Source organism: Acomys minous (genome assembly GCF_964271855.1).
Source record: "Acomys minous genome assembly, chromosome: 15".
NCBI lineage: Eukaryota > Metazoa > Chordata > Mammalia > Rodentia > Muridae > Acomys > Acomys minous.
In genome coordinates this window covers 92,808,209-92,835,809 of record NC_140497.1, presented here as the reverse complement: position 1 = coordinate 92,835,809, position 27,601 = coordinate 92,808,209, and the positions used below count along the sequence as shown (strand labels likewise).

Here is a 27,601-nt window from a genome sequence, read left to right as displayed (position 1 = left end):
AGACCCTGACTAGTCCAAGGTCTGCAGGCTCTCCTACTTATAAATACTGACACACACACACACACACACACACACACACACACACAATTTAATAGTAGTAAGAATATTAAGTTATTCTGGCTGGAAAATGATAAAATAGTTTATATTCAGCATGATTCCTCGCATCACAGAACTTTTAATTCAGGGTGTAAAGCAAAAACATTAAAATTCCTTTGCAAATCAGGAAAATCCTACAGCAATTTCACCAGTGGCTGAAATGTTCGCTTAAATCCATCTTTATATTTTGAGAAGCACTGTGGACTTTTCTGGGTGTTTGATCTTATCCCAGTGGCATCACAGGGTAGTTTGTTGACTTAGAATGTTAGCAAAGCTAATGCCATTTTAAACATAAAAAAGCATACAGTGCCAGACAGATGGCTCGTTTGGTAAAGTATTTGCCTTGGCAGCACACAAGCGTAAGTTCAGTTGTGAGAACACCCCTGAGAAGACCAGGAATATTGGGACCGAGTCTCTAACTAATGCTGGAAGGTGAGATGGAGTAAACACCCTCTGGCCTTTCTTGCCGAAAGCAAAGAAACATTAGCTGGCGCATGACCTTGCTAGGGAGGGATGGTATTAAGGGGCAGAGAAACAGCTTCTCACACAACAAGAAAAGCAAAGAAGACATCTTTATATTATGTAAAGCTTGCACATGAGGACTGGGGACAAAGGAAAATGAATGGTGACTGGAGGTCAGAGGTCATAACTGACATATCCATGTCACACGCTGACAGCCACACTCCTTAACTCCCCGAAATAACAAGGCTTATTCCATAGTAAGCTTATAATTTACACATTATTTTATAACCTTTGTATTATACTCTTCCATCATTGTCATTAAGATAATACAGATTTGTCTCCAACAGTGTAAAATACTGGCTTTAAATACATTTGGAGTATACATGTCTATAGTTATTCTTTCATATCTATAAGCATGTGGTAATGATGAATGTATTTTTAAGAATGAGATTAAATTCTTTCTTTCTTTTCTTTCTGGTTTTGAGACAGGGTTTCTCTGTGTAGCCCAGGCTGTCCTGGAGTTGCTTTATAGACCAGGCTGGCCTCGAACTCACAGAGATCCGCCTGCCTCTGTCTCCCGAGTGCTGGGATTATAGGTGTGCGCCACCATGCTCAGCACCCAGCTGAGATTACATTATTTTTATTTGAACCTGTTTAGTAAGATTTATTTTTACCGCTAGTTTTCTTCCTACTCTTTTACATACTTGTGTGTGTGTGTGTGTGTGTGTGTGCGTGTGTGCGCGTGCGTGTGTGTGTGTGTGCGTGTGTGCGCGTGCGTGTGTGTGTGTGTGTGTGTGTGTGTGTGCGCGTGCGTGTGTGTGTGTGTGCGTGTGTGTGAAGAGAGAGGTGGGGGAGGAGAACAACAGGATTGACTACAGAATTGGACACTGGTCTATGAGGGGAAGGGTATAGACAGACGTGTTGCTGAGTCTCTCACAATGTTTGACAGCGTGTCTCAGGAACTGCCGTGTTAAGTAGGAAAAACCACGTGTTACTATTTTATTAGAGGACATGAGTAATCTTTTATAGTTTTTCCTTGGTTTTAAAACATCTTGCTTTTTAAAGAACCAGGTTCATGATTAGCTTTTAAAATGTAAGATTTCCAGAGAAATGTGATTTAAAAAATATTAGCTCTTTCTGTCGTCCTTTGTGGTTCCCTGGAAGATACTTTACGGAGAGTGTTGTCCGAATTCTGAACTAAGAGCCAGGCCAGCTCAGCGTGCTAAGGCATAAAGCAGGGGGCTTTCAGAGCCTGTGGTATGACAGTTACGCAGTCTCCAAAATGGACACATTTTCAGTGCTCTGGGTCGCAGCTCTGTCGGTTGCCTCCCTATTGTGGTGACAGGACACGCGAGGCGCCGTAGCTCACAAGGAAGAAGGGGACATATAAAATAGGTCATATAAAAGGGGACATCATATGAAAGGCACGTGGTTTCAGAGGAGTGGAGGAGGGAGGAGAGACAAGAGACAGCACATCTCCGTACTTTTAAGGGTACTCCTCCCGCGACCCAACTTCCTCCCACCAAGCTCTTCCGCAGGGTACCAGCCAAAACTTCCACTAGCCCCATGGGCTGGTCGCCGAGTCATTGGTACCTGGCATTTGACACAGATGACCCAAACCATAGGGCTCGCATGGCCCCAGAGCTAGCTAATCACGGATTATGACCCAAGCTATTAGGGGAGTGTGGAAGTGACCAGGGATTTCTCTCTTTAGATTTAGGTTAAAGATAAAGCTTAACAAGGAGAGATAATTTAGGATAGGCTAGACGACCATATTTTAGCAACATCTTAATTTGTTTAAAAATTCTTTTAAATGGAGTCACCCAATATCTGGGTCTTATCATTGTAACTACATTGGCTCCTGGCCTGTGGGCATGCTGGTGATGAAGGCAGGCTGTAGTAATGTAGCCAGAGCTGCACCCTATAACCACCGTGCTGAGAGCTCATTTAGAGGCCAGCACACCTTAGGAAGCATGAGAATTCCGTTTCCAGTGGGTGTTGTAGGTATCACGTAGTCCTCATCCAATCCAATATTGTCAGGTTTCATAAGTTAACCTGGTATGCCCCGGATAAGCATCGTCAGCTGCTGTACATACATCGAATGGAGCTTGCCACTCATCCTTCTTCCCTGACCAAGGAGATTAGTTCTAAATTCACCTGTTTCTAATCAGTGAGATTAGAGTCTTACGATTTGTTTCAGGAGTTGATGATACTGAGCATTAATCAGATTTTGAACCCGTAAAATTCATGGACGATTCCATGCGTATGTCAGTCTTTGCAGGTTGTGACTTTTAGGCACTAGACTTGACACTCCTGTTGCACAAGTACAGTGAGTCAGAGGCACGGTGAATGGGGAGGAAACTTAGGGAACTGAGAGACTTCAGCTAAAGTCACCCAGAAAGATCCACCAGTGGCCGAACGGACCTTAGGACTCAAGCCTGGTGGACATGCTTCTGTCTTCTCATTTTTGTACAAAAGTTTTTATGGTCTTTTAAGAATGATTTGAGTTCCAACTAGGAAGATGAATGTAGAAAAATGTTCTTTTTTTTTTTTTTTTTTACTTTCAGGTGTGGCTATCTTGCAAAAGTACACACACACACACACACACACACACACACACACACACACACACGCACAGAGAGAGAGAGAGAGAGAGAGAGAGAGAGAGAACAGACAGACAGACAGACAGACAGACAGACAGACAGACACAGAAGACAGCATTCTTACCAGTTGGCAATACTAGTTATTAAATCAGCAAGTGTCTAGAGCGTGTTGAGAGGAAAATGGCACAGAGACTGGGTTCCCATTCTCACTGTTGATGTCACTGATATTTATGTGAGGGACCATTTATTTTTAAACCATGGGATTTTATTCTAAAAGATAAAACTGGTCAGTTTTAGGGGAGAAGTGTCTCGGCATTCTGTCATATTCACGTATTTTCAGATTGTCTTTTGAATGCAGACACGGAGTCATTGCTGGAGACCAGAAGTTCCACAGAGCCACTAGCACTGTGGTGTGTAGGATTCCATTCCGAGTGGCTTGACCAGTGAAATGTGCTGCTAGTGGGTGGTTAGGCTCACTCACTTTATTAGAAAAACTGTTATGTATCTGAACATAAATTGTATAACTAGAAACTGAACTTTTTGTGTATGTACTTAGTTTCTGGGTATAACACAGTGCACACATTTGTTACATGGTGATATAAAACTAGTTTGTTTAAAACTTAGCTACCACCAGGCAATGTGGAAAGACCTTTATCAGAAATACGATATTGAAGTCTTTAAAATGAAGGGAGAGATGAAGATGGTTGAGGTCACACAATAATAGCAAAGAGATAGAGTTAGTTCTGGCAGCAGAGAGGGTCTCTGCCAGAGGTATTGCAGAGAACCCCCCACAGAGGAAAGAAAAACAGGCATCAAAGTTCTAGATAGCTGCTTGGAAAAAAGTCTTTTCCAAAAATTTACATACAAGCAGGAGTCACCCAGCTTATGCTTTAATTATATGCCTTTTCCCTTTAACTGTCCTGTACCACACACACATTCACACAAACACATGCATACCACACAAACACACTGCACATACACATGACACACAGTACAAGCATACACACGACACACATGGTCATATATATATTCATACCTGTGGATACTATACATACACAGTATACACGAACACTCGCACACTACATGCACAGTACACATAAACACTTGTACAAGCTGGGTGTGGTGGCACATGCCTTTAATCCCAGCACTCGGGAGACAGAGGCAGGAGGATCTCTGTAAGTTAGAGACCAGCTTGGTCTACAAAACAAATTCAGGACAGCCAAGGTTACACAGAAAAAGCCTGTCTCAAAAAACCAAAAACCAAAACCAAACCAAACCAAACAAAACAAAACAAAACCTGTACAATACAAACATGCACACGTAGTACTCACACCATACACAGAGACATGAACTAACCACCCCCACACAGCATACATATTGTATACACACTATATACACAAAATAACATCTGTACTATTCCTCAAGACCCAGCTATTCCACTCCTTGGAGTATACCCAGAAGATGCTCCAGCACACAACAGGGACATATGCTCACCTGTGTTCATAGCAGCCTTATTCATAATAGCCAGAACCTGGAAACAGCCTAAGTGTCCCTCAGTTGAATAATGGATAAGGAAACTGTGATACCTTTACACTATGGAATTCTACTCAGCTATTAAAAACAAGGAATTCCTGAAATTTGTGGACAAATGGATGGAACTAGAAATGATCATACTGAGTGAGTTAACCCAGAAGTAGAAGGACTCACGTGGTATATACTCACTTATAATTGGGCACTAGCCCAAAAGACATGTCCCATGAAAGTCTTCATTTACCAGGAGATTGGGATAGATGTGAAGACATCCAACTGGGACTCTAGGTAAGAGAAATATAGGAGATGGGGAAATAGAAGGACCAGAGGATCCTAGAAACCTACAAGAAGAACATCGTGATGGGTGGATTGGGGACCAGGGGCATCTACTCAAACTATTGCACTAACCAAGGACAATACAATAGTAAACATCGAACCCCTACTCTGATCTAGCCAATGGACAGGACATTCTCCACAGTTATGGGGAGAGTGGAGACAGACTCTGACATGAACTCTGGTGCCCCATATTTGACCACCTCCTTTTGGTGGGGAGGCCTGATGGCACTCAAAGAAAGAGTAAGCAGGCTACCCAGATGAGACTTGATAGCCTATGACCATATAGTCAGGGAGGAGGCTCTTCTTGGTCTTAGACCTAGGGAAGGGGAGTAGGGTGAAAGCAGAGGGAAGGGAGGAATGGGAGGATACAAGGGATGGGATAACAATTTAGTGGTAATCTGAATAAATTAATTAGATAAAAATAAATTAAAAAAAATAACATCCATACACACAAGAATAGATACACACATATGCACAGGCACAGTACACATGCACACACCACACGCAGACCAGGCACTTTGAACAGTGTGATAAGAATACTTGCAATTTAAAAATAAAACACCTTTTCCAGAACTGTTTCCTTTTTTTTTTTCTTTACTCAAAAATTCTAAGCATAGCTGCCTCTTGCTTTGCAGCAATTACCAGATGCGGCAGACGCGCCATGACAGACACACGACCATTTGTTCAGTCCTTCCCTGAAACTTTTGCATGGCACTTGCTTTCCTGAAAGGGAAACAAACACATTTGCTCCCTGGGTGTGCTCCTCCCCTTCAACATTCTAACTGTTTAGGGGCTAAGCAACAGGACGCCTTGGGTTTCTCCTAGTGAGATCTTGAGGATGGAAAGAGCCTCCTGAGGAAGTCTTTCAGGACACTGCCAAATTACTACCTGTAATTTGAAGCATGAGTGAGGTGAAGCCATGACAGCCATGCTGCTCTGCTGTCCCTCAACCTCTTCCTGTCTGCTCCACTCCCCTACGCCCAGCCTGTCTCTGGCTTCCTGTGAGGCCCATCAGGTGCACCCTGCATGAGGAAGGGTGTTTCCCTTCCTTGCCCCGCCCTTCCCCTTCTTCCCTCCCTAGCTCCGCCTTCCTGGTTTCAATTCTGGATGATAACTGGCAATTGCAGGGAGAGCTGTGTGTTGTAATTGACCCTCACATTCCAGGCTCCTTTTGATTTCAGCCTCAGAAGTGTTTGCTCTTTAATCTTGCTTATTTCATGCTGAGCAGTCCCATTTGAATAGGCAGCACTTTTAGTTTTACAAAGGCCCTGTATTTATGATAGAGGAGAAGACCTCAGCTCAGAAAAGTGCTCTACTGATGGAGTTCAGTGATGGAGCCCACATATTCCAAAACGTTAAATCTCCCACAGGTATTTCTGCTCCTGGAAACTCATTCATATTTATACACAAGCATAAATGCCTTTTATAAAAGACATTTTCTTTTGGGGCGCTAGCTGCTAGCTTTTCTTCCTTTCCTTTTCCAGATATGATACACAAAAGAATAAAAAAAAAAAAAAGAAATTGATTTGCACGTCTTTCATATTAACACAGCCTAGGATAATTTTCAATACAAATCACTCAGATTCCAGCAGATGAATGCAAATTAGGTCTTTTAAATCAGAAGTGAGAGAGAGCATTGAATTATAATTGCAAAGTAATATCATCAGGCATCTGTGGGCTCTGGGGGCTTTGTTGGTTCGGCTCTGCAGCAGGAAGGGCTGGGCATCCTGTGTGTGCCCTGTTCTCACCTCAAAGCACCGCTGGTCCCAGGCTGGCCTCTCCCTCAATCAGGGAAGCTCAGACAATGACCCTATGGTGCAGGTGGCTTTGACGTTTTATTTATGCACTGCTCTATTTCTGTGTTCTTCTTTATCTTCACTTCATTTTTGCTTTCAGTTGACATGTGGTCGGTAGGGTGCATCATGGGAGAAATGGTAAAAGGTGCGGTGCTCTTTCCTGGCACTGACTGTATCCTTCCCAAGCGGCCGCTGGGCTCTGCACCCTTGTCAATTCACTCCTTCTGTTTCCAATGCAAGACGGCTGAGGGTCTCCATTCAAGGCCCCGAGTGAGTTTCCGTGAGATCAAACGTCAAGTGTTTGCGAGTTTGCTTCATGGTAGAATAACCTTGTCTCCCAGCAAGACCTTCCACGGATGGGACAGTCTGAGTTATGAAAGGTTCAGCCTTGCATTGCAAGCTCTGCCTCACTTCAGCTCTTCCAGACTCCTGCCTCGGCTTCATCACTCTGTTCATAGAGACTTCAAGAAGGAAGACATATGTGGAGCTAGATAATAAATGACCAAGTCAGTGTTCACACTGAAGCCTTTTATTTCATAGCATAAGAAATATTCATTTAGCATGGAGAGCCTTAAACAGGTTTAACTTAACCCAGGTCCTGAGAGCATGCCTGCACATCCCATTTTTACTCTTTACAAACACTGTGTTTTATTCACTTAATGTATATGAAGAGTCATTTCTCCAGATCTGCTCTTATGTTCTCCAACAAGGAACATTTAAAACCTCATTGGTTAACGGTAATTAAATGAACATCTGGAGAAGTCATTTAAATCACCGGGAAGCAATCCTCTCTTCAGGTGGCAGCTAACTAGCAGGAGTCCAGAGGCCCTGGGATGGACACGGCTGCTTAGAGACGCTTAGAAACCTACTCCCCTAAGTCAGTGAAATACCTGCTGTATTTGGTCACTTTGGGCAAAGTTCTGCCTGCATCCTTCTAAGGGGACAGCTGACCTGAAATTCACAATTCAGAAGCAGTTTTGAGTCTATAATTACGGGCTAGCGTCTAATCAGGAAAGTCTGACTACCGCCCGTCATGTGATTATCCACTGACTCTAAACTTTTAACTCCCCTACCACTCTCACCGTCTTCATAACACTTTGTACAAATGCAACAGTAAGTTAACATGTATCTGTGTGTATTTCATACACAGTTATAGCTATGTACAGTATAACATACATTTATGCATATTTTCCTTATGTTTAAAAAGAACAATTCAGAAATTCAGAGTGAGTGGGAGAGACACCTACCTTTAGCTCTTACACGGATGTGTACACAGGAGCACCCATACATGCACACATGTGCACACTCACACACACTTATACTGTAAACACAGCACACATACCCACAAACATGCAAATAAAAAAAACCTAAGCTGTTCACTTATATTTTTGCTAAAATCTTTTCTCTAGTCTTAAAATTATGACACTGTGACCTGAAAAATCTCTCTGTCTATATTGTAATTTTGTTTCTACTCACACATTTTACTAAATGGCATCTGTAAATTTACATATTAGTGCTAACATTAATTCTGTTTTGAACATAGGTTGGATTGACCAAACAAAATTACTTCAGATTTCTAAAAAGAAACAAAGACCAAGATTTCTTTCATTCCCCATGGATCAACTACTTTTTTCTTAACATTTGGGAATAACTTTAAATTAGTCTGTATGCTCTTTGCTCTTCCAGAAATTCATTAGAGTTGAGCAATGTTGGCTACATGAAGATTAGACTGACTAACTCCATTGCCTGTTATGGCACATTGAGAGACTCCCCAGCCAAGTTCCTGAACACAGCCAGTGTTGTTTCTTGGGAGAAGCTGCTTGGGCAACACTGTTTAACCTGAATGTCAACCCCCCCCTCCACCTCCCCTGAACTACTCTTAAGGCCATTGTAATGTCACAGGTCACACCCCGCAGACTTATGTGAGGGCTTTGATATTGATGGCTTCGCCCCACCTCCTGCCCACCCTTGCAGCAGCCGGTATCTCAGAGACAACTTTGTAAATTTCTTGGGAAGCCAATTAACTGTGGGTCATTAATGATCTTGAGCACTTTGGTTTATTTGAAGTTAGTCTTTTAAATGCTAATTGTACCCACTGGGGGTCACAGAGTTAACCTCTGCAGGAGAGAGGCCTACTACTAACCTTAATAAGGAACTTACTTGAAGAGATAAAACTGCTTTGAAATATATTAGTTCAAGAGCGGCTTTCAGTGGTGGTGGGGACAGTTGCTTCTGTAAAATAACCTGGCCAATGCCTTATGGAGAGTCACATTGCTTTAAAAGTCAATATACACATCTCTTTGAAAGCATCCTCAAAATAAATGCTTTCTGAAAGCACTTACATATCAGTTGTGCACATTATTTGCATATAATTAAATAGCAAACAGGATTTTGATAAGACTTTCATATTATTTATATGACAAAAGTACAACATATTGTTTTAGCGAGAAATTTAGGAATTAAATAGCCAGATAGTTCTTAAAGTTGTAAAATTTTCAAGAGTATATTCTTATTTGGATGTAGTGAATCTCACTCCATTGTAATGGTTTTAACTCTGTGTAGATTACTAAGAACTTAATCTCAGAGGTTGGACAGATGACTCAAGGCTAAAAGCATTGGCTGCTCTTGCAGAGGAGCAGGGTTCAGCACACACAACTGTCCATAACTACAGTTCCAGGGAAAACAAAGGGAAGGCTTTCTTTTATAATTTTTATTTATTTTATTTTTGAGATTATAATATAATCATATCACTCTCCTTTTCTCTTTATTCTCTTCAAACAAACTGTCTCAGATACTTTTCTTTGCTCTTGTTCAAATTCACAGAATTTTTTTCCAATAATTGTTCACACACACACATACACACACACACACACACACACACACCCTTAAATACACAATACAATCTGCAGTTGTCTGTATAATGTTACTGGTATGTATGTTTTTAGGGCTAAACACTTGACATTTGATAACCAGTTGGTATGCTGGCCTGGAATTCAGGGTTACTCTCTTCCTTAAGTTTAACTAGCAAAACCTTTGCCAACACCTCACCTGCCAACTTCTTAGCAAGGTTTCACGTAGCCCAGGTTGGCCATGAACTCACTGTGCAGTCCAAAGCCCATACGAACATCTGATCTTCCTGTTTCCACGTCCCCAGGGCTGAGATCACCGTTATGCCCCACACTGCCTGGTTCATATGATGCTGGTTATCGAACCCACGGCCTGGGCATGCCAGGCAAGCATTCTACCACTTGAGCTCCTCACCAAGCTGTTTTCCTGACCTCATTTGATCGTCCCCCTTAATAACCCAGTGTACACAGAGTTACACCCAGAAATGAATGTGGCCTTCCAGAGATGCGTCCTGGGGTGAACACAGTGTCCTCAGCCCATCTTACATCAGGTCAGCGATGGCAAGTGTCTGCAGTAGCGATGCTGTTCATCCTCACCTGGAGCCTCCTCACCCCTAAAATGTACGCGTCCAAATATACCCTCCAAATGTAACGGCAGGCAGGTAAGACGGGCCACTGTTTCCGAGGCCAGAGCAGTGTACCGGGAGGAAGGAGCCGCTCACATCAGAAAGTAAACACTGCAGTGGGAAGTTAAGAACTGTCCCCTACAGAGCCGGGCGGATGAGGGGTCCTGGAAGCTAACCTCCAGTAGCTTAAATGAATGTTGCCTTTGCATTAATACCCACTGGAAAAGACAATCCTTGTCTAACTTTGATCTGTAAAGGTAGATTACAACAATAATTAGATTTACAGGGAAAACCAATTAGAGTGAAAACCGCGTGTATCACGTGTCCGGTAGCAGGCTCTGGAGGTCCGTGGAGCCGGGTTGCTGAGTCAGGCTCAGCGCAGTATGTTCTGGCTTGGCACACTCCCTCCTGCGTTCTGTCTTTAAGGAACACACTGCTAACGGATTGTTGCTGTAAACATTTCTTCGTGTTTTTTTGTTACCAGAAACCGAGGAGTGGTTTTGAAACAAAAAGAACATTCCCAAATGAAAAATTAATACAACAGAAAACTTTGTTCTCCCCCCCATCGTGGGGATCTAGCACAGAGCTTTGCACACACCAGGCAAATAATTTACCCCCGAGCTGCAGCCCCAGCTCCAAACGAAAATGCCTTTGAAGGACTAAAACAACTCAACCAGCGACATACAGAACTCTCCTAAGTGCGTTGTGTTCCTACCCGGATCTTACAAACGTTCTTGAATGTGAAAGTGCTTTTAAGACCAGGTTTTATTAGGGAGAGACGTAGTACTCAAGGCGGCCGGAGCCACTATGTGTGGGGTGGGTGTGAGGTGGAAGGAGCCTCTGTGCTGTCCTTAGCTAACCCTCACAGACTGCGCAAGCGCAGCACAGTCTCACGCCTCCTCTGGATCCCAGTCTTTCGGCCCAGCAGCTAGGCAGCCTTCACAGCCACGTCCCAGTTTAGAAGACAGTGAAGTGTGAAAGAAAAACTAGGACCTCTCCTTTCCCTGACTCCCTTCCAGAGAACTGGCCAGTTGAGTGTGCCAGCCAAGAAGAGTGACTATTTCCAGAATCTGAACCTGTGATGTTCCGTACCATAGAAACGGAAACACGCCGAAGCCTTCTTACATCTTACACTTTAGATTAGTGTTTGCCAACTGCAGCCCGAGGAGCGCGTGGGTAGCGATTTTCACTGATGTGTTTTCTGTGACAGTCACCGCAGACCTAAGTACCTAGAGTCCTACAGTTAAGTGGTGCGTGAGGAGTGGAGTGGAGAGCGAGGTCTGTGTTTTTGTAAGTTTCTGCATTATGAATATTTGGGGTTTTTGTGTGCATGGTTTTGTACCATGATACTGAACGCACAGACATGTGCTCTGTGTCCTCATTTCGCTTCCTCTGGAAACTTTACCAATTTACATTCGTTCCCACAGAGCTAAGATAAAGACACAGAGCCACACTTAACGCTGCCTATGTAGCGGCTAGCTGGAGATGAAATGGCACCCTCTGCAGTGATTCAGGATGGATAGTGCAGGCGGCAGCGCCATCCTCAGGTACCCAGCTAAGGATTGGGGAAGAAACGTTGGTGTTGTCAAAGTTGCAGATGGAGGCTTGACATTTTCACACTGAGGACTGACCAGTGGTGAATCATTAGGCATGCCAATGTCAACTCTGGAAACAACACACTTAGTAACAGAATAACCAAAGACAGAAAAAACAAAACAGAACAAAACAAAAAGTGACAATCCAAACTGCATGGTAGGATGGAATCCCTGGAGAGCTCTTTAAGCGCTCTGAAAGTTGAAGCGTCAGAGCATAAATTTCAATCATGATTACAACTCAAATAACCGGGAACAAAAGGTGTTTTCTGTTCATACATTCTTCAGGGAAGGGCCTGTGAAGGTTCTCCAGCCCGGGAAAGGTGTTTTCTGTCCGCACATTCTTCAGGGAAAGGTGTTTTCTGTCCGCACATTCTTCAGGGAAGGGTCTGGGAAGGGTCCCCAGCCCGGGAAAGGTGTTTTCTGTCCACACATTCTTCAGGGAAGGGTCTGGGAAGGGTCCCCAGCCCGGGAAAGGTGTTTTCTGTCCACACATTCTTCAGGGAAGGGTCTGGGAAGGGTCCCCAGCCCGGGAAAGGTGTTTTCTGTCCATACATTCTTCAGGGAAGGGTCTAGGAAGGGTCTCCAGCCCGGAAAAGGTGTTTTCTGTCCATACATTCTTCAGGGAAGGGTCTAGGAAGGGTCTCCAGCCCGGGAAAGGTGTTTTCTGTCCGCACATTCTTCAGGGAAGGGTCTGTGAAGGTTCTCCAGCCCAGGACCCTTAGAGGCAAGAGAAGCTCCTAGTTCTAGTTCTCATCCTAAGAGAAAAGCTTAAGCCCTGTGGCGCCAGCAGCCCGCCCTTCCTCCCTCACTTGTCCTTTGCTTTGTTCTCCTGGGATGGTACAGCTCATCCAAGTCCTTAGCAACGATCAGTCTCTTTAGCAAATTAGCTCATCTACTCCCGAGAGCATTTGCAAATGCCACTGTGATCTTCAGTGAACTTAGAGTTAGATGAGGAAATTTGCTGCCGTAATTTTTTTTATTAAGTGTCATTTCCCAATTAATATTCAAGGCCTTTGATAATTTATTTCAGGGCGATACTTTCTGAAAGCATAGATCTGAAATGTAGAAGTACATATGCTCACTGCCCCTTTAGTAACTGCGCAGGACTAATCTATCGTTTGCACTTCCTTGTTCTGTACAGCATGGAAAAGTGCTAACTCTAGCAGCTGCCTTCATAAAAATGACTTTAGCAATTCCTTTTAAGGGATGCGTTATATGATGTCAGCATCTAGCAAATACCAGTAAATTCTTATATGTTTAAAGGTACAAATCATGGTGAAAATCTGGCTATTTTTTTTTTTTACAATCTCACCTTATTTTTTTCTGAAGGCATGTATGACAGTGATTTTTTAGTGGAAACGTGTTGATTTGAGAGACTAGGACAGGCACATCACAGATGATCTCTGAGGGATGGATGTGCACTTGGAAAATCGCATCATGAGCCCATCATGAACTTTAGGCCAAGGCGAGGCAAGTCCTTCTACCACAAAACGGCTCCGGATTGGCTGTTTTCTTCATAAACACTGACCAGAAGAGAAAGAAAACAAGTCCTTACCACCTAGACATCCAGACGTTTATAAGAAGAAAGGACTTGAAGGGATTATGTTTTTTTTTTTTTTTTAAAAAGGCACCATCTCTTAAACTGGGTTGTACCCAGTATTTGTTGAGAGAATGTTTAGCATCCTCACTGACAGTAGTTTTTCTTGTTCAGATGTCTCTGGGTCCAGAATGATACATCTTTTAGAAGCACGCTCAGGTAGGAAAGGCCACTCAGTGCTTTTAGAGACTCAAATTGTGCTTCAGAGTCCAGGATGTGTGACCCTCCTTAGATTTTTATCAAAAGTAAAAATAAAGAAAAATTAGAAAACTGACAGAATTTAGTTAGAGCAGGGTGCAGCCACCTGGGCTTACAGTCCCAGCACTTACTAGCAGGAGGCAGGGAGGAAGTCAGGGGGTCAGGGCCAGACCACAAGTCTGAAGTTGAATTGAGCTACAAAACAAACAAACAACCCCCCAAAAACAAAACAAACCACCACCAACAAAAACTTACAAAAAGGAAAACAAACAAAAGGACACAATTCTATGTTGAGGAATTTTATTGCACACTTTCATGACTCTAGTTGAATGAAATTAAAATAAAATAATAGGTTGACAGTAGTTTGCCAAACTTGTTAAATGGCTTCATTGTAGAAAAGCTGGAAACTTCTTTGCCTCTTTAAAACATCACATCAACCTTTGCTATTTAGAATTCAGAGCAAGTTTGAGTAGTGAGTCCATGGCAGCGTGGTGGGGTATGGTAATCCCACTCCATTAGAGAGAAGGCCTCTCTTCATGTTTACAGTGACAACTGAGCTTTACTTAACACCATGAATATTATTCAAAGTACTGAGTTCTGTCTATCTATCTGTCTGTCTGTCTATCTTTCTATCTATCTATCTATCTTTGTATGTATGTATGTATGTGTGTATGTATGTACATGTGTGTATGTATGTACATGTGTGTATGTATGTACACGTGTGTATGTATGTACATGTGTGTATGTATGTACATGTGTGTATGTATGTATGTACATGTGTGTATGTATGTACATGTGTGTATGTATGTATCTATGTATCTATCTATTATCTACTATCTGCCTATCCATGTATGTATGTATATATGCATCTATCTATATATCTATGTATCTATCTATCCATCATCTGTCTGTCCGTCTATATATCTATATCTACACCTATATCTATATCCATACACTTAACATGAAATTTTGCATGCGAGTGACTAACCAATCTTATATAGTGACTTAATTTCTTTATTTCTAATAATTCTGACTGACTTTTGTACTCTCAGGCACACGATGACGTCAGTTAGTGAAGTGTCACTGCCGCTTGTGCTTGGTTCACTCTTGCTGTTTGTCATGCCAGAGAATGCTTCTCCATTTTTTTTCACCTGCGTTTCATTTCCTGATAGTCCATGGCAACTCACATTTTTATTATAATAATTAAGTTTTACTCATCCAGGTTGTAAGGGAGGTAGAACTTTACAAATTAGCTTGCTATTATCTTTGTTTGATCGCCTGTCTATCTTACGTAGTTTATATTCATGCTAAACATGGTTTCTTTTGTCTTCTGTCAGGACAGTCAGCCTCTTTTGGCTCAACTCTTGAATAGCTAAGAGTAAGGACTTTACAAACCTTAATCAGTGAGCATTATGTTACAGCTCTGTGAAGTGCTTTGTGCTACTTTAGTAGGAAGGAGTTGACGGTGCAGGATGGAGCCGTAGAAGAATAAGGAGGGTGGGAGAAGTCTCTGCTTATGGTGTTCGAATAAATGCAAATCTGCAAGGCTCAAACTTATTTGAAATCAGCTCCTTTTAACCAGTCCTTCAGAGCCTGCATTGCTTATCATTCTCAAGGCTATGGCACATTAAATATTAATGAGAAGTGAAAAAAAGACCATCTGAATTGGGTACCTGAGGCTGTGAGGGGAGTAGAGTAAGCATGTGAAACTCATCACTCAGTGGCAAGTTACAGGTAGACAGAGTGACCAGGACAGAGTGACCACTGTGGACAGAGCAATCTAGGACACAGTGACTGCTGTAGATACAGTGACTACTGTAGACAGAGTGACTACTGTAGACAGTGACTACTGTAGACAGAGTGACTAGTGTAGACAGTGACTACTGTAGACACAGTGACTACTGTAGACACAGTGACTACTGTAGAAACAGTGACAACTGTAGGCACAGTGACTACTGTAGACACAGTGACTACTGTAGACAAGGTGACAAATGTAGACACAGTAACTACTATAGACAGAGCAACTATGGTAGACCAATTGAGTATGAGTGACATAAAAGTCCTACATCTTTCAAATAGTTTTCCAGAAAAAAAGTCACAAGTGCATAATAAATTTTTGTTAAGACAGGAATTTGAGCAGTTTAAAATGTATATATGTATCAAAACTTTACAATGTATTCTATAAATATATACAGTTTTTGTTTCTCAATTAAAATGTGAACAGCTGCATAAAGCTAGTGTGATGTCCCCAAACATGATGCTTATAAGTAGAAAACATTAAATGTCAATGATATTTTCTCATTTGTAGGAAAGGAATAAAAGTATTAATGGCTATTTATGTGTTTGTATTCTCAAAAATAAGAACGATTGAGGCATCTTTAGGATAAAAATCCTATGGTCAATTGATTTAGTTTTAGTTCTAAATCACATGACTATTAAATTTTATTTCCATAAGGTATCTGTTTTACATCATTGAATCTTTTAATTATTGTGAACAATAGATAATTTGCTGTGTTTTATGCTTGTGTGTTTTACCCTAACCCATGTGATTTTATAGGTGTTAATATGCCCTGTTATATTTGAATAATAGTTTTATTTTTATAAAGAAAAAACTACTTCATATTTCTCATCTTGTTAAATGACGGTAGTTCTCTAAAAGCACAGAAACACCAAATTTGGCTTAAAATTCCAAGAGGTTTCCTGGCTGTCGACTTTGGTTTCACTGTGTGGTCTTGCATTGGTTCTCACAGTTCCAGCTATGGTGCTGAGACCCGGGTGACAGGGAGGGGAAGGTGAGAGTCCCTGTCTGCACCTCTTTTTCCCTTAACTATTTCCTTCTCAGATATTGACCAGTGGAACAAAGTCATCGAGCAGCTAGGAACTCCGTGTCCAGAATTTATGAAGAAACTGCAGCCCACAGTCAGAAACTACGTGGAGAATCGGCCCAAGTACGCAGGGCTCACCTTCCCCAAGCTCTTTCCAGATTCCCTGTTCCCAGCGGACTCCGAGCACAATAAACTTAAAGGTGAGCGCCCTGGGCACACCCTGCAGCCACTACAGTCCAGGAGAAAGCTCAGGATATGGAGGCCTTCCCTGGGCTTGCGCTGCCCCCAGAAGAGGCATTTCTGACAATAGTTTAATGTCTCTCTTGGTTAACTCTTTCATCAGGGTCACTTAGAATCTTTGAAATGTAAAGTTAACAGGTCATTTCTTCAATGCTTCTTAGTTTCTAGAAAATATTTTCAACTTATGTTTTCATTTGTAATGTCCTGTAGACGTAGGTGCTTTAGTTCTTTGTATTTTGTGGAGCGTCTAAATACCGTTTCTCAATTATAGAGTACTAAGTTTGACGTTACTTATACATTTCTGTTTATTCAAATCTGCTCCCTTCGGCCCAGATTCAAACTTTCCCTCTGTGCCGCCATAGCTGGACAACCAGCCAGCTTTATTTATTTAAAAAAAAAAAAAGATGGTAAAGAATTTGGGCGAGGTTTAATTGACTTAATATTCTGTTAAACACTCTCAACATCACCTGGCTAACAACTGTTAGACAGAATAAAAAGTGGTATTCGAATATATATTATATAAAAAAAAAAAACAAGGTATAGGGTGCATGCTAGTGGGGTCGTGCCCCACATGTGTAAGGCAGTCAATTTCCTACAGGCTTAGCTAGAATAACCAAGATAAACCTCAGTGGGGCTGAGAAGTGAAAATGTGGTGCTTTAAAAAAAATCTAGCTATCACCTCCAAATTTATTCATAAGGGAATTAAGATAGTCTACACCACTTCTGTGGCCTCCACACTTAGGCTACCCGGCTGGAGACTGCCCTACACTGCTGCTGCATAGCCTTTGAGTGGCATTCCCAAAGCTGCCAACCCTGCCTGTACAGAGAGAGGAAGGCCCAAAGGAATACCTTCCTGTGAATGCATTCATAATGCTGATCACAGCGATGGGTGTCTTAGTCGGTGTCCTATGGCTGTGAAGAGACGCTGTGACCTCGGCCAACTCTGATTTGGCTGGCCTACAGTCCCCTCCCATAATCATGATCGCCGGGAGCATGTGGCACAGAGGCAGACATGGTGCTGGAGAAGCTGAGCGTTCTACCCGTGGATCTCCAGGCAGAAGGAAGATAAAAGGCCACTAGGCCTGGCTTGGGCTTTTGAAAACTCAAGGCCTATCCCCAGTGTCACACCTGCTCCAACAAGGCCACACCCCCTAATCCTTCTCAAGCAGTGCTACTCCCCGGTGACTGAATATTCAAATATATGGGCCTAGGGGGGAACATTCTTATTCAAACCACGACAGTAGGCAAAAAATAATCTGCTACTGTGAAGACTTTGGTATTGAAACAGTAACGGAGCCAACAAAACTCACACGCTAAGCCATTTAATGGCAGTGAAAATGCTTGCAGGCAAACTATTAACAATAGCATACTTTGCGATATAAGTCCAAGTTTCTAGAGTTGAATTATATTTGAGTTTATATTATTTTTGAAAATTATTAGCTATTTAATACGTTTGTGATTCTAATATTAAGACTGGCACACTAGTGAGGTGTCACAATATGCAAACGATCAAGGGGAAATGTGTTCTGACTGTAGGGAAGCAGCAGGTGTGTCTGAAAGTGCAAACTGTGGTGCTGGGAACATCTCTTTGTTTACTACATACGTGACTAGGGATGGCTGTAATAGATGACTTGGTCTTGGCACAGCTCAATCCCTTCTTAGCACGGGCTATTCCATCCCATGCCCTTTCTAAGGAGAGAAACACAGATGGTCTTAGGAGCAGATTCTGTGTATGCAGGACACATGAATCCGAGGATAAAATCAGCTACAGATAAAAAAGCCCTTTTAACAGAGGAAAGAAACAAGCAGCCATGCTAGGCTGCCAGGCCATTCATCATAAAAAAAAACAGTCCTAAAATTTGAAATAGTATTTGTACACCTTTGTTATTTTTGTGGGCTTCAGAGATTTGTTTGGAAAGAATTTTAATTAGCTAAGAAATTGTACTTAGAAAAAGTGGCCAATAGACACAAAATATCCTCTAATGAATTATCTTTCATATTAATATAAAACATTATAAGCCACACAAAAATAGTCACAGATAGATGGGTGTGTATACTTTCCCACATCTCAACTCTTGTATGAGCAGCATTAAGGGAGAATGTTTGACTGGCAGACAGCTGAGTCATGTCCAGAAGTAAATTGGGAGACATAAGCGTGACGACGCCTCCAGCTTGTGAGAGCGCTGGCTTCTTATTTCATTTATTTACTCATTTCACTACTAAATTCTTACTATTAACCCAGTTGCCTTAATATAACCATGTAATAATAATTGATGTCCATATTTTAATGAGAAAAACTATCTTCTTGTAAACATTTTCCTCATAAAACATTTTATCATACTACAAATGGACACGTGACTCCATTACAGAACGCCCGTGATGTCTTTAAAAGGAGAATAAGACACATTGGAGCTCTAAATTTGTGAATATCTAAAAAGGCCCCCAATTCCTATATTTTCATGTACATTTTTAGTTTCATATTTAGTTCCAATTTTTGATGTCAGTTAGTCTGCAGGAGTCGTTAACTAGACATATTTCAAATTGCTAAGACAACTGAAGTTTTGCTGTCTCTAATGGGAAGTTTTACTATATATTTGGCACACACTCTGAGTATTTTCATTGCTAAACCTTTCAGATACTTTGGGTAATAATAATGGTTTAAGCTATTACTCATTCCTGTTAGAGCATCCCATGTAAAGTCTCACATGCTTTAGGAACTAAAAGTCAATGTGACCGCAGGGCTAGGTCTTCAACTCAGGTGGCGAAGTGCTTGTTTGTAAACAGAAGGACCTTAGTTTTATTCCCAGAACCCGTGTAACAAAAAAAATGAGGCATGAGTGGGAGCCTGCCATCACAGGGTTGACGAGCTGCAGGCTCAGTCAGACGGGCCTAGCCAGGAAGTTCCAGGCCTGCCTCAGAAGATAAAACAAAAGAGTTCACAGCACTTGAAGAACAGAACGTTGTGCTCTGGATTTCACACACATGCACTTGCACATACTGGTGAGACAACACACAAACACACACACACACACACACACATGCATGCACGCACGATTTATGCACACATGTGAACATGTTTAAACACGAAAATTGATGTGACTTCAATAAGTTGTGCTATTGAACAAATACGCTTGCTGATTGTCACCACATGTTTGTATAACTAGCCACACGCTTTGTACATACTATGGAGATTTTCATTACTATCAGCCACGGCATGGGGCTGCTGTTAGCCACTTGCCACCTGATTCCACCAAATCCTGATTGCATCTATTTAAATGCCCGATGAACCACAGAATGCTACAACAAAATTCAGTAGTTAAATGATGTCATTTTTTTTTTTAATCACACTGACATCTAAGACATCTGGGCCACGTTGGTTTGCAAGTCAATTTGGATTCTACCTACATTCTGCTGATTCTGCTTTGTGTATGAGAACGTGAGAGCATTGACTGACTTCTTACACCCACCCCCACGTCTGCAGAGGTGCGGTGTACTGTGCAATTCCCACGCCCCCAACTCATCTCTCTAGCATCCTTACAGATGACCCGTGCAAGTTTCTTCATTTGCTCAAACGTCATGGCTGTTAAATGCTATTTATAATCGAGTGAATAATTATACTCAAATATTCACAACATATAACCCTCTCAAAATGGTACCTTAGGCTTTGAGACGAAAACTGCATTTTGAGAGAAAAACAAAAAGAGGCCACGTTTCCCTTTATAGCGCATCAAGAGGTTTCCCGATGATTAGAAGGACAGTGCTCTTTGGAAGTTCGTTCTCTGCACGATAAACAACACACTCCACACTCGCCAAAATAAAGATCTCAGCAGTCGCTGTTCTGGTTTGTCATTTCAGCCAGCCAAGCCAGGGATTTGTTGTCCAAGATGTTGGTGATTGACCCAGCCAAGAGGATATCGGTGGATGACGCATTGCAGCATCCGTACATCAACGTTTGGTACGACCCCGCTGAAGTGGAGGCGGTAAGGCATCGGCCACACGCCACGCACAGCAAGTGGCTAAAACAGAAACTCACGCAGGCCTTCTGTAGCGCCCCCCACCCCGACCCTCTGTCCCCCGACTTTCCTCCCGCAAAGGCATGATCCCCTAACGGTTATTTTCTTCAGCTTCACTTCTTTCCAGGACTTTCTGTGAGCGGGATGGGTTCAGATGCTGTTTCTTTCAGTTCACGCTTAGGTTTTGTCCCGGTGTTTAGCTGTCAGCCTCTCCCGATGCAGACTTCATGAGGGAAAGCTCACAGCTGGGAATGCAACCTTGCATCTCTTTCCTTTTTGGCGCATCAACATTGACACCACGTGGTACTTTACGGTTCAGTTAGGAAGTTTTCCCCTAGGATATTGGTGGCTTTGCAACTACATGGACAACACACAAGGAAGTGGGTATTTCAAACGGTTCCTTATTTTTTACGTTGATTCTAAACAACACAGTATGGTTTGTCTCTGGTCTTAAATGTACTATATAAGGCTTATACATCTTAGAAGCTGAACTCTTTATTTAGCAAATATTTTCACCTTCACTGTGAGTCACTCTTACATCTTGACCTCTGTCTGTCTGGCTGCACTTGTATAGGGCTCTGGAATCCTGTTGATGAGAATTGTCTTTCCAGGCCATTTGTTAGTGTGTCTGTCAGCAATAGTATCTTTTCCTGAAAATGACAACATGTCCTTGGAGTGTTTGAACACTGGTGCTTACGTCACTGAGACAGACTTGCTCTGCTTGAGACTCTGCTCTGCTCTATGTGTGTTTGCCGGGGCCAAGCGTGCTTAGTTCAGCCCTACCCAATTCTTATTTCTTAATCCTTCTTTTGATATATGAGAAGCACATGTTTCTGTTTATGTTTCCAGGAATCCCTAGCCCTGACTCCCCCAGCTGCAGAAAATGGGCCTTCACCGTCTTGTGTGATGTTTTCCTGAGTTTTGTTCACCTGAGCAGTTCTACCATCATGGTGGTGTCTAAATCTGCTTCAGATTTATTTTAGTAACTTGTTTTTGTTTGTTTGTTTATTTGTTTGTTTGTTTTTTACAAAATACAGTCCTTCCAATGAAATACATTTGAAATTTTAATGTTCTTAAGCCTAGTGCATATCCGCAAGATGCAAATACAGACTGTCTCCCAGGTTTCCATAGTTCATAAAATCTTTTAAAGATATTCGGAGTGGAATGAGGTAAAGGAGAGAAATAGATATATGAATAAGCATATTTAAAATTAGGTAGGTTTTTTTTTAATGTTTTGGGTGTCTTTGTGAAACTGTTAGCTAAATGTAAATTATTTGACATTGGTAATCATTTATTCTGCAAGTTCTAAACCTGTGGCATGTTTACTTATCCTTACATCTGATTTCATGGGCTCAATCTGTCTTTAATGGATCGTGGCCTCTAGTTTAATTGGAGTCATAAAGTCTGCATTTGTAATTCACTTGTAATTATGTTGCCTATAAAAGAGACAGTTACTTAGAATCTATAATAGAGCATTAGAATAATATCAATGAATTTTTAAGTTTATTTCAACATCTCATCTTTTGTAGGAGGAAAAAAATACCTAGACCTTTTTTTCAATATTGTCATAAGAGGGCATAGATAGTAATGAAACAAGACCTATAAGACATACATTGTAAGGATCCAGTATAGTCTGAGGATTTAATAAAGGAACCAGCTAAGACAGAAGAGCAAGCAAGTGTTTGACATCAAAACTGAGGTCACTGGCTAGGCAACTGTGAAACTGTCTTCCATCTACAAATGTTGCAGTGAATCCTGACCCCAGGGCAAGTGTAGTTTATTACTCTCCGAAGTATATTGCAGAGGTCACAACTAGTAAGAAGCAAATCCCAAGAGGGCTGGAATAACCACCAGCTGTGCTTTCTGTGTTGCACATCACGGTGAGGTGGGGCCATGCAATTAAAGTGACAGTTCTTTACAGATATATGTCAACCAAGTGATATGCCTTGTGATGGGAATGACAGACTGTTTGCAGGATAAACCCAGATGAGTCTCGACGATCCAAATAAACGGATGTATCGATAGGATCTCCATGAGAGGAATTGTGAAGGAATACCAAGCCCAAAGAGCTTCCAAGTGACATGCATGGCATTTGGGAAGGAAAGGTATTCAAAGTTGAGGAGAAGGATAGAATGGTCCATTTTGGGGGACATGAAGGCAAGGCCAGTTTGACACAAGATGAAAGACAACCAGAAGGAAAGGCATCATCCCTGGGAACTAGCGAAAAGAAAACAGCCAAACCTGTGTAAAAGGGAAGAGAAATTGTTTGAGGACACAAATAAATAGAACACCATTAAACAACGCGCTAGTCTGCTTGGCAGAATGTAAGACACCTCACAACTTCTGGTAGTTTCCCAAATGCAAAAATCAAAAAGGTAAACAATAGGAATATTTTGTCCCTGTCTGAGTAAATATTAAACATTTAATTAAATATATAAGGTTGTCAGTTATAAATTTTGCAGCTCAATAGCAGCGCACCTGTTAGCATAGCACTACAGTGTGAATGACAGCGGAGCGAGTTATTTTCTCTCAAATAGTGTTCACAATGACTGACAAATGCTAACATCCAATACAGAGCTAAAAGACCATACTTCAATGTCTGGCTGACGTTTGATACTTTTAAGAGATCCACTTATTTTCATTTGACGTGCATGAGTGTTCTGCCTGCATGTGTGCCTGCACACCATGCGTACACAGTGTCCTTAGAGGCCAGAAGAAGATGCTGCATCATCTAGAACTGGAGATCGTTTTGAGCCATTTTGTGGGTGCTAGGAACTGAACCCCAGTCCTCCGCAAGGGCAGCAAGCCCTGTTCCCCTCCGAGCCATCTCTCCAGCCCCATTTTTTTTGGAAAGGTGTTCTAAATCTCTGTATACGTTAAGAGGCAAAGACACACAAATCACACATTAATGCACAGAGTGTGTGGTTTTTACATCGTCCTCGTGATTTGGGAAATAAGTCAGGCAGAAGTCCTTGTTTTGCCCTTTTCCAGCAGTATCAGTTTTTAGTTGTCCTTGACCCAGTCTTCCTCATTAATGGACTTTCCTGCTGTGTCTACGTCCATCAGAGGGCCCTGCAAGATCAACTTAGTGTTCATAAAAGACTTCGCACAGAGCTTGGCAGCCGGAAATATCGTGTACTTTCTTGCTCCTTTGGTTGCCGTCACTATTTCTATGACACTTATATACAATACTCTGCTGCTTTTAGGTATTAGGAAAAAAATATTTGTGTCAAGTGTAAAAGACCAGCTAGACAAGAAATCATAGAAGTTCTCTACAGTTTTTCAGTGATTATAAAAAGTGATGGAGTTTTCAGACACCCTTGATGTGTCGGTCCTTCTGTTGTTTCTATTGACACATACCCACACCTACATTTGTAATGATGGAAAAAGTGAGATGCCAGGCAACAGATGTAATGTGGAGACGTTTATTATATGAGCGTGGGAGAGCAAGGAAGGGGAGAGGGGCACCCTAGAGAGACAGAAACAGAGGCAGCAGGAGGAAGAGAAAAGGAAGATGAGGAGAGAGAGAGAGAGAGAGAGAGAGAGAGAGAGAGAGAGAGAGAGAGAGAGAGAGAGAGAGGAGAGAGCGCAATAAAATGTCCAGATTATATGGTGAAAGGGAAGGGAAAGCTCAGACCTGGAAAGTGCAAGGTAGAGGTCAGGGTGTGTTGGCCATGTCCTGCAGCAGCAGCATTTCAGCCTTTTGTCAATGGATAAGATATGAAGAGATTAATGTCTTTGTTTCCTGCTGACAGTGGGGCAGTGATGGGGGTTTTAAAAGGCTGAAATGTTGGCCAGGTCCAGGAAGAGCAGGCTGCTGTATTTGCTGTCCTGGGTTTGAGAACATCTGTGGCCAGGAGGGACAATGCAGGTCCAGCTGACAACATCAGTGAGGTTGGACTGGAGCACCTGTGGGTGGCTGTTTTGACGATGTCCTGGATGTAGGAAATCTGGCAGGAGACTGGAACATAGATGTGAGCAGAAGACAAAGATAGTAGGTTAGGGAAGAAAATTCCCTTTTTGGTGTACATTTGAAACCTTTGGGAGAGCAAAGAAGAGACAAGGCTTGAAAATAGGAGCCTCCTTCCATTTTACCCAGCTGCTGGTGGTAATTAAAAGTTTTATATTTTGGATCTTTGGATCTGTCTCGGTTTGGTTGCAAAGGTGTGTAAGCTTAGCAGCCCTTAATGTAGGTGTAAGGATTTGAAATTCTCCAGAAGGCACTCCAGAGGAGCCTGGAGAGGTGGCGAATGGACTGTATCCATCCATCATGGAGAGATGAAGTCAGTCATCCATTAGGGAGCCTCCAGGAAGGGATTGTAACTCTCAAAAAAAAAAAAAAAAAAAAAAAGGCTGGTGCAGTCTGTCACTCTGTTCCGGTGGCCAGCAACCAGGGAAAAGTACAGCAAAAACAGCAACAAGCTGAGTCTGAAGACACAGCTGCCCAGGACACTAGGATTTTAGCGACAGAAAAGAACAACAACAACAAAAACAAAAAAACAAACAAACACAACTGTGTCTATGGCCATCTCACCTGATGGAAAAGTCCTAGTTGCAGATCCGTTAGGAGGACCAGCCGTAGTCATGCAGATAGGGGTTGGGTACCTCCTCTCCCAGTGAACCAGAGAGGTGCCAACGGTCTGTCAGTAAAAGGAAAGCATTTACACTGAGTGAGGAGCGAGAATTCACCAATCAAGCCAATGTTGTGTGTAGAAAGGTGGCAACCAGGTAGTTAGAGAGGGGAACCCCAAAACCAGTGAAAGGGGGCAGGAATCCCAACCTCCAAAATAGGCAAAAGGCGGGAAACTTAGACTGTTGATTGGCAGTGCTTATCTGGGCTCCGTTTGGCCTAGTGTAAGAGCCAAGTGTTGTTCTTTAAAACTAACAGGAAGCAAATACATAGTCGAGTTACGTCCATCGTAACTCTGAGCACAGAGTTTAGGACTGTTGGAGGCTCTTTGGGCAATGTAAACTGCTATCTTCCTTGTGTCCTGTTGGAAGGACTTCAAGAAACAGGCCGATGATACCTTGTTCCTTACTGGACTGATCACCTGATCCCTGAGCTTATGGACACTGTTGTGCAGAGGGGAAGCTTTTATGGTGCATCCTTGTGGAACCTTTGAGGACCTGGATCCGCTCTAAGCTGAGGAAGACCTGTAGTCTCAGGACCCTCAAGAAGAAAACTTGAGAGGAACATAAATGAAGCAATGATTTAGAACAGAATTTGTGTGTGTGTGTGTGTGTGTGTGTGTGTGTGTGTGTGAGAGAGAGAGAGAGAGAGAGAGAGAGAGAGAGAGAGAGAGAGAGAGAGAACCTTCAGGGCACTGAACACTGCCAAGTATAGGAACCTTATTGAGGGTTTCTGTTGGTCTTGCACACTAAAGTGTGTGAGAGGCGTAAAGATGAAGAGTAGAGGCATGCTCTTTCACCAGTGACGTCAGAATGAAAAGGTATCGTCACAGTGAGGCCAGTTAACCTGTATGGGATCAGAAGACATTTCTTGATTCCTCAAGTGCTAGAAGCACAAGGCTGGGTTTGTGTTGGGGTCAGGCTTTAAGGCAGCGGTGGTGAGTCACAGTGCAGAGGGTGGGTGCTGCTGTCTCAGAAAGCCCCTGGGGAAGTCATGATGGCTACACTCTTACTCCAGGGATCTGGGCATAAGGCCTGGTTGAGCCAGCCAGGCATCTTGGAATTGTGTTCTCCAGTTTATGACTTGAGTGCCGGGCACCATCTCAGTCGGGTGTAGGTCCTTGGGATTGGGAGTTTTCAAAGCGTCAGTGGGCAGAAGATAGGTGAGTGACAAACAGACCAACTCAGGAGACTTACAAAACAAAACACTCAAAAGGCTAAGTACAAGGTCCCATCACCGCCTTGGGTAGGCTTCTGCTTGTCAATAACTAATATCTGCTGAGGAGAGTCTCGTAGCTGAGGGTTATCTATGTTCCGTGCTCATTGCTTGTCTAGTGCACGATTCCCGGGTGAGAGAAGGACCCCTCACACATGTCAGTCATCTGCACACTGCAGTGAAAATCCCCTGGCCCTCAACCAGTCATGTGCCAGTCACTGCAGTGTAACAAGCAGGCTGTATTCATCCGTCTCTAGCTGCGACGGTAGGTATAAAACAGCAATGCGATAAGATTTTAGAAACTGAGATGTCCATATAATTGCTAAATAATCAAGCAGTCCTAAGGTCGTCTGCCAGGGACTGCATGTATAGCTTTAAGACTCACCTATATTTAACTGACTACGTGCTTAGTTGCTTCAGACAAAGTCCAAGTCGTTGCGATTGCGGTAGGAAATTATTCTCACTCATCTTTTTGCTTGCTCTTACGCTCTACTTTCACAGTAAAAGCTAAGATGATTTTATTATGAATGTCGTATTCCTTGCAGCGTTGAAACTCCTTGATGAATGAGTTAATTTATGTATGGCTTCTACATTTACTTACTGTGGCTCTGCCCATCGTCCTCTGAATTCCCCTCTTGAGTGCACAACAAATTCTATAACATTATAAACAACAGTCTCTTAAATACGTACAATAATAAATATCTTCAGCATATCCTGTTGGACTCAATGTGCATAAATTTAGGACTGGCCAGGAAAATCTGAGCCCCGGAAAAAGGAGTCAGCGCATTTAACATTCAGGCAACCCCTCAGCACTCCTTCCTTCTTGGAGATAAGCCGCTGGATGAAATATGCATAAGCCCTCCTCACGTAGTTTGTGGTCTTTCCCTTAAACCAGTGAGTCTGAGTTTAGAGCTGAGTGTTAAAACACCAAGTGTCTGGGAGGAGGTGATCTGAACGAGTTACAGATGCAAACAGCTCTCTGTGGAAAGCATC

The 27,601-nt window shown here is 42.4% G+C and overlaps 1 protein-coding gene across 5 annotated transcripts in view; it reads left to right on the top strand.

Moving 5' to 3' along the window:
* Positions 1–27,601, top strand: part of MAPK10 (mitogen-activated protein kinase 10) — a 239,289-nt gene that overhangs the window by 174,591 nt on the left and 37,097 nt on the right. For all 5 annotated transcript variants that reach the window (XM_084760086.1, XM_084760087.1, XM_084760088.1 and 2 more), the window contains 2 exons: positions 16,528–16,710; positions 20,606–20,730. In XM_084760086.1, the coding sequence (XP_084616212.1) occupies positions 16,528–16,710; positions 20,606–20,730 (308 nt within the window). The remainder of the gene's footprint in view (positions 1–16,527; positions 16,711–20,605; positions 20,731–27,601) is intronic.